At 42.6% G+C, this 12,787-nt stretch overlaps 1 protein-coding gene across 6 annotated transcripts in view; it reads right to left on the bottom strand.

The window, feature by feature from the left end:
- mideasb (mitotic deacetylase associated SANT domain protein b) overlaps window positions 1-12,787 on the bottom strand; it is a 30,491-nt gene that overhangs the window by 12,026 nt on the left and 5,678 nt on the right. For 5 of the 6 annotated variants that reach the window (XM_046063425.1, XM_046063430.1, XM_046063426.1 and 2 more), the window contains 6 exons: window positions 9,681-11,441; window positions 7,230-7,502; window positions 6,337-6,676; window positions 5,963-6,029; window positions 3,356-3,498; window positions 2,356-2,459 (listed from right to left, as the gene is read on the bottom strand). In XM_046063425.1, the coding sequence (XP_045919381.1) occupies window positions 2,356-2,459; window positions 3,356-3,498; window positions 5,963-6,029; window positions 6,337-6,676; window positions 7,230-7,502; window positions 9,681-11,186 (2,433 nt within the window). In that variant the 5' untranslated portion in view covers window positions 11,187-11,441. Of the gene's footprint in view, window positions 1-2,355; window positions 2,460-3,355; window positions 3,499-5,962; window positions 6,030-6,336; window positions 6,677-7,229; window positions 7,503-9,680; window positions 11,442-11,536; window positions 11,783-12,787 lie in introns of those variants that run through there. The other variant, XM_046063429.1, reaches the window with a different exon arrangement.

The raw sequence follows: 12,787 nt of genomic DNA, 5'->3' as shown, positions 1-12,787 counted from the left end.
GTACAGCTAAGAGATATGTGTAAACCTGACCATGTATATGAAAACCGAATATAATTACAACATGCATTCTGTATAAATATTTTTCCTCCATCATACTGAGTGAAGCCCTGACCTTTTGCTTTCTGTATTTGCAATGATCTCAGGACAAAACAAGATCAAACTTGGCTGCAACACATAAATAATGTTAATAACTGCAATGAAGCTTCTCAATAAAAAATTTTAAATCAATTAAGCTGCTGTTTAATTTTCCATCAAATCGACATGTTGTTTCAGCCCTATAGTTAACCCTATGAATCACACCTCTCTGATAGCATGTGTAGCTCTTCTGCTCTTCACAGTGGCATCACTCAAACCCTGGCTAAAAAACCAAACGGTTTTACTATCTCTGTCATCTCAGGCCACCACAGAGTTTCAGTGCATAGAATACTGAAAGTCTACAGATCAGTCACTTCCTTTCAATAATCACTGAATGCCTTCATCTGAGCTCTCAATCACTACATTTACATGCACAAAAGAAACCAGGTTAGTGGAAGATATCAGGTTAACACAGGAAGTTGGAGAACGCGTATATGTGCACTGCAACAAACCTGATTACTGCATTAACATGCAGCTGGTCAGTAATCACATTTTTACTCTCCTACCTGCAATGTGTTTTGAACTAAACCTGGCATATTTTCAGTGTATTAGTGAGATATCAAGCTACAATGTGACATGCGTTGGTCCTGGTTGGACTTTGGATTTAATTATTTTGGATACAAAGACGCACCATTTTGAATAATGGTGTTTTCTTAATCCCACCTCACTACTGACACAACACCACTATCCAAAGTCTTTGTCATGCATTTGCACTTATCAACCCTTAAACTTGTTCTAACAGTTTTTATATAAGACCTATAAATTACGTTTCACAAGAAAAAATGCATTTTTTATTACCCCAATAAAGAAAAGCCCATACTACTACTACTACTACTAAATAATTTAACCCAGTTACTTAACTTCATATAAACAATCTGATTAATTGCTGTAATCTGCTTCTGTGCAGCATCAAAGACTAGTCATAAATTCTATTAATGCTACCATGGAAATAATTAATATAATTATGTGTGGCCTGTGCATAAAGCTTTACATTTTCTTTCACTCAAGACAAGAATGCTAATGCTTTTAAAGGAATAATAAATTATTCAATTTCAAAATGATTTACAACTTAAACCCACTACTGCAAAAAACTACCATGATCCATTTTTGTTTGTTCAATTATTAAAGCCCCTAAAAAGATGGCCTCAAATAACAGATTTGTCATATGCAAAATAATACAAAAAATTGTTTATGCAAGATCCTTGGCCTTTAAGACATTTTTGTTTTTAACAGTGGATATCTCAAAAATCTTTTAAAATTATTTTGTGTGACACTATATATTTTAAAGAGGTGGTATTGTGCTCATTTTCAGGTTCAAAAGCCTATTTAGAGGTTGTACCAGAACAGGTTTACATGGTTTAATTTTCAAAAAACACCATTTTTTTTTTTTTCTTCATACTGCACATTGCTGCAGCTCCTCTTTTCACCCTGTGTTGAAGGCTTCGTTTTAGCTATGGAGTGATACATCTTGTCTCTATATGATCTTTATTGGGAGTTGCACATGCACAGTTCCTAGTTAAGGACTACTAGCCAATCAGAAGCAGAGAAAGGCGGGTCAGCGAAAAGACATAAACAGCTTTGATTCAGCTGTAGGCTACATGTTGCCGACCAGCTTGGCAATATGGACTAGAGCAAGAGTTTCAGAGTGGTGAGTTATTAATCTGTAACAAAAGTATCTTTCATCCATAAAGTTATAACTGAGCTCTGTCTCTACATCACAGTAACAACTTCATGTCCACTGACTGCTTGAAGGGTAGCTAGTGTTTGGAAGGGAGAGGAGAGCTGCAGCTCAGTGTTTTTCCACCGGCGTTTTGAGGGCGTGTCGGACTAATCGCTCAGCGAGCATGACGACACGTATTTTCATTATGACATCACAAGAAAGGGAAGTAAAGGCTGGACTACAAACAAGCTGTTTTCAGGCAGTTCAGAGCAGTGTTTTCTGTGGGAGATGGGAACTCCCTTTGGGGTGGACTTTGGGCTTTTTCACTTTGCAAACCAACAAAAAATATATAACTCAATAAAGGAGAGGGAAAAATCCAAAAACCATAATACCACCTGTTTAATATGAATACAGGTTTTGCACTTTCTATGTGTCAAGGCAATCTTTAAGGGAAGAGAACCTGACTCGAGTCCACACAGTGCACAACTCAGCTCATCTTTCTATTAAACTGTGGAAATCTCTGCCTTGTCAGTCAATGTGGATTGTTCTGTTGTGCTCACCATTATGTCCCCTTTGCACTCATACAGACAATGGTGGGCTAACTCCTGGTTTGTGCCTCCTCCACAGAAAACACTGGAGCAGGCCAGGTGCATGAGGTCTTCCACTGAAACAAAGAGTGACTGTGAGCAGCAGAGAAAAAAACTATTCTTTTTTTAATTGTTATTTTGCATACACTGGTGACAATATTTTCTTAAGCTTGTAAGAATGAACATCAAAAACCTGTAATTAGAGGATAATTTTTTAAAAACATTTAACAGGATCATGTGCATAGTTTTATTATGTTGTTTATTTTTAATTATGCAGGATCAGCAGCCAAAACAAACAGTCTATATTGCGTCATATACAGTGGTATCTGGAGAGTTAAAACTGCTGACTGAATCTTCTCACTGAAAATGCAAGTACCTAAATGTAATATAGGCGAAATTAAGAAATAATTTGCTGCTTGAGACATCCTAAATTGCAAAAGCTTCACGGTGAATTATTGAACACACTCTATTCAAAGTGGAAATAACAGAAAGTTACTTCTGTATTTCAGAAACAAGGACATGACAGAGTGACAGGGTAATGACAGACTTCCGCCTGAAGTTTTAAGAAAAAAGAAGGTAGAGCGGGTTGCCCATTTATCGGAAGGTCGGCGGTTCCATACCCGGCTCCTCCAGCTGCATGTCGAAGTGTCCTTGGGCAAGATACTGAACCCCGAATTGCCCCTGGTGGCTGTTCCACCAGTATGAATGTGTATGAATGTTAGTTTCTGTTTGAGCACTTAGGCTCAGTGTATGAATGAATGTGATGTAGTGTGAAAGGTGCTATACAAATACGGAGCATTTATATATGAAAACATAATTCAAAAATGAAGCTTAAGAGTAAATTGGAATCTACTTGTTCACCACCTCCTATGAAAGTCAACAAATCCTGCTCTTATAATCAGTCTGCCAGTATTTATGCTTTCAGTTTCAGGTGATGTAAAATATGAAATACTGTATTTGGTACTTTTCTTACCTTTCTCCTGAAAGTCAGGTTTTTCCTCCAGTTCACCAAGTGGAGCCCAGACCATCTCCGCTCGATGATGATCGAGCTCCACAGCTGACCGCTGCCTCAGCTCTGGCACCTCCGCCTGGTACCGTGACCCAATGTTTATCCGTCTGGGAACAGGACAGCCGTGTGAGTGACAAACGTTTTGAATTTGATCTATTCAAAATTCATCAACTGCCTTTGCTGTCAAGTGGTATCTATTTACTCTTAAATATTTCAGTCAAGGCATAGTGTATCAATATCGGATATCTTTTAAGAGTAAAGCTCTTGTTTTATCTCTGAGATCATATTTTGATTTCTTGGCTTTTCTTTTGGCCATGATCTATAAATAGTCACAGGAAGATTGTTGAGGCACTCAGGCTGAGAGCGCCGCAGTCCTTGCACTGTTTTGAATTCAAGCTTGTTACACAGCTCTCTTGTGCTTTCAGCATAATGAATAAAATGCAAATTCCTTTCAAAAATTTGTATGTTAAAACAGAGTGCACTTCGTAAAATCACTGAACCGAAAGTAAATGGATCCTCATTCTACTGTGGGACAAAGGTCATGTTCAAGTAGGAATAAAGGCTCATAATCCAACAAATGCATTCATCTATGTAGTCTGACATGTCAACTGAGACCAGATACCTCAGTGCTATAGTTGTATATTGTGCTGTGGTACATTCACAGACAATCCTGTTGAAGCATGCACTCTCCCTCCCCTGCCTTTCCAGTGGGCCTGCAGTATTTCCAGCTGAGTGTGTGTGTATTCTGGCACCCTCCCCCTGGGAAGGTGGGCTGCTGAAAGTTCAACTGTGATGGCTCTGGTTTGTTTGGGAGTACACCAAGCTCAAATCTCATGATTAATGGGAAGTGTCACTGACTTGTCCCTGACTGCTGAACAGCTTGCACAATGCACCCCTATAAACTGCAACTCACTGTTGGTGCAACTACATAAAACAATCCTAGACTAATAGTTTAAGGGTTAAACTTAAGTCTTGTGTCCTTACAGGTTCCCTTTCTCTGTTGCTCTAATTTTCTTAAACATCCAAGCTATCAATTGCTGTGTTTACGTTTATGGAGTAACATGGCTGTTGGCCATATTCTACTGAAGGTCTTATTTGGTTCAGGTTGTTAACGTGCACTGTTGACATACTGTTTACCTAAGAAGAAGTTAAACGTATTTTATTATCGCATACAAATACATGTAGTGAAGTTCCTTCTCTGCATTTAACCCATCCCTCAGCTGTACAGTGGGCAGCCACTGTGCAGTGCCCAGGGACCAACTCCAGGTCAATGCCAATGGCACTGGTCAATGTCACTGACTGGAGAACCCTAACATGTTTTTGGAAGTTATAATAAAATGTCATCATGAAATCAAACCCCATTTTTAGTCAGTATATTTCCGCAATAGCCATTCTTCGTGTTTACATTCAGTAATTATCTCTCTGTATAGTACTTTTTATTGTTAGCGGTGGAGTTCGCCATTCCTGCGCTGGATTCAGATTGCCTCCCTAACTAAGTATGATGGATTGACAGGAGACAATGCAGCATATAATCCAGCGTAATTTTATCTCATTGATATAAGCCTCACTGCTTACTGTTTTTACACAGAGCTGAATTACCTTACTGTTAATGCAAATGGAACATCCTACTGCTGCTGCCACATTTAAAGTATTCAACTTGTGAAACAAAGGCTTTTATTGTGAGGGCGCCACAGGAAAATGCAATATATTTGTCACCAAGGTTAGCAGTAACCACAACTGGTTATCAAACATTAGCATCAGGTTGCAGATTTTTTATTGACTGACTTCTTTACTAACACAATGTGATGTCTGCTTGTTTGCACCTGTTGCTCTTCTGTATTTCTGACAGAAGTAGATGCTCAACGAGTGTTTGCTGTAGTATTAACTGCAGTTGCTGTTACCACGGTAACCATGGGTGCCCCCCACAAAATCAACCCAGACCGAAATCTTAAGGATTACAACATTAATATCAACAAAAGCCACAAATGCTATATTGTTAAACTCCAATTATCTGCCCATTCTAAACAATTTCCAGCCATGTTATGTTACGTTACACTTGCATATCACACTGAAGGTTACTTGAATAACCTAAACTACATTCTCTGTGCACGTACGTTAAAGAACACAGGCCTCTGATGTCCTTACTGCTGTTAGTTTCAGTTTTTGTCTTTCATTTGACAGTTAAAATGGAGCTGTTATGACGTGATGCTCTTTTATTGAGAGATACATTAGACTGCATAGTTAGATCAGAAGGCAAATGCTGGAACGTATGCTAGCAGTGGATGACAGGGCAGAAGATTCCAGTGGTAACAGTGGCGGAGAGGATGTGCCGCTTTAAAAAAGATGGGTTTAGAATTTCAAGAAGTCTGTGTTCCCTTTCAAGACATTTCATGATTCAGGCCAGTGCTATGGCCTGAATAATTCGTTACAGAACTACCAACTCCAGCTATGATAATTCACGCTGAGTTCCCAAAATCCTTTCTTTGAAATTGACCCACAAACCCCAACCTGCCCTTTCCACAATGAAAGAAGATGTTTTGGAGGCGATGTACAGGAGGGGGAAATACTCACGGCTCTATGCTGACAGGAGTGGCCTCGCTCATAGCAGACAGAACTGGTGGTGTGATGTCGCAGCTGTCTAAAGGAGAGCAGCAAATCAAAATCCACTCAGTGATACTATCAAAAAGGTTTCTGTCGTGATCACAAGAGTTGTATCTAGATTCACTTAAACTTGTTAAAAACAAGAACAGAGGGCCATTCAGGCAGGCTTACTTCTAACATTCATTAGGTATGAATCATAGGATAAATAAAGTCTGATAATAGATTATAAGCCAGATGCTTATCACAAATGCCCAGAGCTTCCTGTTCCTACAGTTTAGATGTGCTCTGGATAAATCAGGGGAGTCTTATCTTATTGAAATGTTCTTATCTTTTTTATTACTTACTGGAGCGCAACAGGCTGCGTGTTGCCGACTTGGGTGTTGCGGGAGGTGGCAGACCCTGGGTGTTAGCTGCAGCAGAGGAAAGGAAAGTGGAGAAGTAGAGGCCAGAGCCTTCGCGAACAGGGCTGAGGATTGGCGGAGGTGTGTAGGGAGGCATCGTGAGGGGGTTGTCAGCGAGGCGAACGGGGGAACGTAGGTGGCTCTGGTAGGGCGTGATGCTGGAGTAGACAGGAGGGGCGATGAATAAACCAGGTTTAGGGGGTGGGATGAAAAGAGGCTCGGGCCGGGGACGCCGTTTGGACTTTTTACTGTCATCGTCTTTTTCTCCTTCAGTACCTCCATTCTGGTGAGGGAGAAAACATTTCAAGAGGTAGATTTATCAGAGGAGTCTGTGTTAAATTAGTCCAGTGTGTTAAATTTGAACATAACATACACTCAACAACAGTTTTTTTGTGTGTATTTATACAGAGAAAGAACAAGGCATCCCATAACTGTATGGTACATAATGTACAGTGTGGCAGAGCTAAACCCTAAAGATAATCTGCTTGATCTGGGACAGGACAACCAGTTTACCAATTCCCCTCATATGTAACAGGGAAAGGAAGAAAAGTGTGGATGACTGAAATGGGGGCAGGGGAGACATGGAGCATGGTGGGGGGAAGGGAGTGTGTTTTAACAGGGCGATATGGCACAAATGCAAGGATTTAATAGCTGGAGTTTAACTGAAAACAGACCGATGATAACAGTGGAACACCACCCGACTACCTCCCTATTCTCTATAAAATTAATTCTGACAGTTGAACAAATAATGTATGTGTAAGTATAAAAATAAAATATGGCATTAAACCTAGTGCAAAAAAAATACAGAAAGCAGCAAGGAATGATTATGTACCCACCTGCTCTGAGCTCTCCGACAAGGAGTTCCTGAGTGAGCGTCTCCTGGTGACGATGACAGAGGGCTTGTGGTCGGCGTGGCAAAGGTCCTGGGGGTTCGAAGGCCTGGAGGGCCAGTTGGAGGCCAGGGCTCCTTCATCTCTGTCAGGAGAGGAAGCTTCCTGCCTTCGCACTGGAACAGAGACAGGGATGACAAGTGGAAGGAGGCTGTCGTCTCGATGCCGCTTGGTGTTCATTCCCTCCGAGTCAGTTGGACTCCACGGCCTGTGGGGCTCCTAATAAAGACAGTTGATTGAGGTATTACAATGCTACTTATAAACTGATTTCTCCTTATTACAAGACATCAAGAGCATACCCAAACACATTGCTTGCACAGTGCAAAATTGTAGACAGTAAACTAGAGCTGTGTATCGGCAGCAAATTTGATCGAGTCATGATTAAGTCTATTTTTAAGCAAAAAAATATTCGCTGTTTTCTATGATTGAAAACAGGATACCTAAACAAGCTATGCGAATGTTAACTTAGCCTTAAGGAAATCATAATAGGCCAAACGATTCATCCAGAAAATAATAGTCTGAATGATCAATAATACAAAATAATGGTTAGTTGCAGCCCTACCCAAAACATCGACATTACATGCTTTACACACCTCAAGGATGTAATGTCGATGTTTTAACTCCTCAAACTGGGCTACAATTAGTTAGAAGACTGATTTGAAGCAAAAATCAAAGACAACTTTGTCCTGTTGTTGCTTGCTAAAGAGGCCCCTGTTGCAACATGTGAAATTGAAGTAGTAAAATCAACTTGCGTAGCTGATACAGTGCACCACGCAATCACCCCTACACCCCCAACAACTTCAGTAACTGTAGCTTAGCTGTGCAGCTTTCCACACGATAGCACAACAACTAAAATTGACATGGGTGGCTGTTAATTCAACTGGGCAAATTGTCAAATTGCCACAAAAACCAAATTCAATAAAAAGAGAAAATACTGCCAATACTCAGATGGAGTGTTCACAAGTCGATGTAGCATTAAACAAGCCTGAGGTGTATTCCTAAGTGACAGAATCCCAACACAATCAAGGAACTGCTGTGAAAAATAAGCATTAAACCCCCCCCAGAAAAAAACCCAGAGGATAGAATGTAAAATCTGACCCTGTGTCAGATATTTCAGTGAAAGCATTTCGTCCATGTGCACCTTGATACAGTACTGTTAGGTGCAGCACTTAAGTGACAGACCTTACATACACGTCAAAACGAACTGTCCCCAAAAGCATTCTTCACATTTTTTTTCCTTTTAGAAACCATAATGAATGTGGGCCTGTGTGCTTTAGAGCAACGATCGACTCTGGAGAAACTTCAAAGCCATCTAAAACACCACATCACAGGCCAGTTGAAGACAGATGCATTCTGTCACTGCACGCTGCATCTTCATGAGCAGAGAGGCATGCAGCAGTGTGGCTACGCAGGATCTGTGCTCATTATTGCTGGTGGAAAACTCCAGCCCCTACACCAGAGCGGTGGAGAGATACATTCTGCTGAGCACTGCAGGCAGGGCAACTCTGCACCCCTCCCTGTATCGGTGGAGAGGGGGAGGGCAGGCGAGGCCAGGCTGGAGTTTCTCTCCTTTGATGGGATTGGGGGGGGAGGTGTGCAGGCATGTAACCAAAAACACTGTCTGTATGATAAGCTACCCGTGAGGCAAATCCAGGGCACAGTCATGCTGAACTACAGACATACTGGCTCAGTGCTGTTTGGCAACAGAACTTGTTGCACAACCAAGACATTCAGCACATAAACAGAGATAGACAAGTGTATGACTTCACATGTTACAGTCAGGGTAATTTTCCAGGTTTGTTCACCGACATCTGAGAGCTGCAAAGTCATATATGAAGCCGTTTCTGATACTGTATTTACCTTGTTATAATTTTCACATAGCAAAGTCTTGTTTTAGCTGAGCAGCTCAGTTCTGTGCTGTATACTTTGCTGGGCGTCAATTACATTCAGCATCACTTCCAGCAACACGTTAATCACAAACAAGACAAGTTTTGGCACAGTTTTCCTGGCAGTTGCTTTAGGCCGTTTGTTCCAGTTCCCGCTCTTGTTCGGGGAGCTAAATTCCCACTGCAATTAAACCCTGGGATAACGCTAGAAAAATAGATTTTTTGCTTTCGCCGAAATATTCACAATTAAAGCTTCCAGTGACAAATTCAGATATACATTGCAATGCAATCATCAGGATTCAGAACGTCCAGTCCTCTTCTGTTAAAGCTTATTTCTGCGGTTCTTTTGCTTGAGGGGAAACAGCTGAGAAACAGATGAGTGAGCAAAAGGACATGGAAAACAGAAAGACCAGAAAGGGAAAGGCATGGGAGTGAAAAAATTCAAAAGAAACCAAGAAAGAAGAATGGTCGAAACAATTTGACAATGTCAAAATTTAAACTGAGCACTTACCTTTACAACATGTGATGGTAGAGACTCCATTTCCGAGGCCTTCTGAGCAAGGGTCTCCAAGTTGACCTCCTGGGACACCCTGCGTTTCCGGCGTGTGCTCTGGATGACGCCAGTCGGCGCTGCCTGGATTTCACGAGCCCCGTTCTGGGAGCCCTGTGGTCCCGGAGCAGCCTGATCTGAAGCGACGGAGAGAAAAGGGTTGTCGGACGGCGCACCGCCTTCCTTGGAGAGTCGTCGTGATCTGCGAAGCTGCGTTTGGGAGTGGAGTTGTGTCTGGGTATGGGACAGGGGCTCAGACTGGAGAGGGGGCTGCAGTGGCTCTGAAGGCTGCTGGGGTTCTGGGGTGATGTCCTGGATAATTGGTTCCTGGATCTTTGGGGGAGCTGTAGCAGAGGACTCCTGGGAGTGTACCACCACAGGCTGTGGATGTGGATGAGGGTGTGCATTTTGTGCAGCGGGGTAATAGTCAAGCACATGAGGGTTTTGTTGTTGCAACTGCTGATGTTGCATTTGCTGCTGAATTTGGAGCTGCTGCTGCTGCTGCTGCTGCAGCTTTTGTTGCTGCTGCTCGTGCTGTATTTGTTGCTGCTGCTGTAGCTGTACATGTTGATGCTGAATGATTTGTTGTTGCTGCATTTGTTGATGGTGCTGCTGCTGAATTTGCTGCTGGAGTATATGTTGCTGACGTTGTATTGTGTACTGTTGTGGGGGTTTTGGGGCTTGAGTTGAGTACATAGGTGGGTTCGGTAGGGTTGTCCTGTTGCCTTGAAAGGTTTGGTAGTAGGCTGGCAGGTGCTGCTTGGGCTGACCAAAGGCCAGCTGGAAGGGCTGCAAGACTGAGCTTCCTCCTGGGAGTGATGTGCTGTGCTGCTGGGTGTTCAGCGCCCCGGGTTTTAGGGTCTCCTGAAAGGCCTGTGACGGCTGCTGCTGCTCCCAATCCATTCCCCGAGCATGAACTGCATCCCTGTATGCTTCAACTGCAGAGTTAGGCCCTAGAGGCTGCTTGTCTGCAGCTCTGTTAGGGGGTTGTTGATGTGGCTGCAAGCCAGAAGTCTCATGAATCGACTTCACAAATGCATTCTGGGTCCTTGAGTCTGTTACGTTAACTCCTCCAATGTAATTAATGTTTTGTCCCCAGTTCGTCATGGTATTCCAGGAGGCAGCTCTCTGCTGCTGGGACAGAGATGGCTGCTGCTGACTGGGCTCCTGGTGGGCCCACTTCATAGGCACAGTCTGCTGATAATGACCCCTGCTCTGGTCACCCTTGTCTGGGCTGAAGATGACAGAGTTGAGATACATGTGAGTGCCCTGTGGATTGGAGGTCACAGTACTTGCAGCCTCACTCTGGCCGGGATCTGTGGCAGTGCCGCCTGGGACATAGTAGGACCCCTCAGGGTGCTGAGGAGTCTCCTTCATTGCTACGCCTTGTTCGCTGAAAAATGTGATGCGTTTGCCTGTTCTTTTGGTGCTGGGTTTCTGTTGAGCTGGTACACTCATGACGGGCATGAATAAGCCGAGCCAGAAGAATATTTTCAACGAAACCAGCTATTAATGCACCACTGGGTTCCACTTGAATATAGCAATCCAAAAATTAAAGGGTACCTGCAGTAAAATTAAGCTGTAAAACTACATAGACATCAATGTGCGCAGTAGCAAGATAATCTTCTCTTCTCTGAAGTTCTTTGTGACCAACTTAGAGGTTGCCGGGCTGGGGTGAGCAGATCTGAAGAAGTCTTTGTTTTTCTCATTCATGGGAACACCCTGTATAGATAAAATGAGAGAGGGGTCATTGCAAGCATTGAGCAATCAGACTAAGGGGGTCCAAACGGGGGGGGGGGGTCTCATTATTATCCCACCTTAGCCATGTAAAAGCATGCCGTTTGCTTTTTCAACAATAGATCGGATGATGGAATGGGGAGAGGAGGGGTAAGTCTAAACTGTGTCATTATTCGCTAAGCTCACGTGACAAAGGGATAAGGTTCTGCATGCAAACACGTATACCTGACCTGCATATACTACTGGAACTTCAGCTGTTAAGAGATAGCTAAATCAATAGCTCCAGGAAATGTCATTAAAGAATATTACTGCACCAGAGGACATGAAGGCAATAAAAGAAAAAAAAAGATCACTACTGAAAAAAAAAGATCACAGCTCACTTACAACACAAAGCCCTCATGGCTCGACTGACCCGCAACACAAAGTAAGCTTGCCTTCCTGCCAAACTACCAGAAGAGAGAGCATGCTGAACGTGACAGAAAGATACCACTCTATTTTTTTTTACTGTGCAACTCGTCAGAAGCAAACAAAAAAGGGAACCCATGCCCTTTGAACCATGGCTGCAGACTCAAAAAAGGAAGGACAACTGAAAGTGAGCAGGAATGAGTCATGATGACACCACGTACGCGAGGGAAAAGAGAGCAGGGAAAAAGTCAAAATGGCCTTGCAGGGCTTTGATAGCTTGTAGGGGATCTTGATAATTGCCATGGAAACCTGTGATGATTATCAAAAGTATTATCTCACAGCAAGGTTTGGGAGCAGATTTTGACACAATGCAGTTTGCCAAATTACAAGATGCAAGCAGATCCCGAATGTTTCTGTTACAATTTCAATCCTTGCTCTATCTGTATAAAAATAAACTAGTCACTTTTGTGCCGCAGTCACAAATCTAAAGACTTTTTATTGCTGCAAGGATCACCATTATCAAAGTGCTTGCCTGCTGCAGGACTCACATTACAAAACAACAATTTGTCAGGCTGATTACATAAATTAATACCAGAATTTCTACAACATGGACTTGGCAAAGGCCATCTTTCATAGGAAGTGACTTGCAATCATCACCCTTTACTCTGGTGGCCTAGTAAAACACAAGCTTCTATTTTAAGACTGGCTGCAGCTGTTCAGATCTTGCACTGGCTCAGGGGCACCACTGACTGGGGAAGCTGAATGACCACGCAGTGTGGCCTAACAAACAGCAGTGTGTGCACCAGCAAGGCCATGTGATGGTGCACATGCCTATAGCCATGTTGTCGAATCCTATGAAACATCGTCTTTGAATAGGTGCACGTAAATAAATCAGAATGACCTGCTTTGGAGCAGAAATATAGCCG

The sequence above is a fragment of the Micropterus dolomieu genome, linkage group LG11 (genome assembly GCF_021292245.1).
Source record: "Micropterus dolomieu isolate WLL.071019.BEF.003 ecotype Adirondacks linkage group LG11, ASM2129224v1, whole genome shotgun sequence".
NCBI classification, from domain to species: Eukaryota; Metazoa; Chordata; class Actinopteri; order Centrarchiformes; family Centrarchidae; genus Micropterus; species Micropterus dolomieu.
This window is presented reverse-complemented; position numbering and strand designations above follow the sequence as displayed.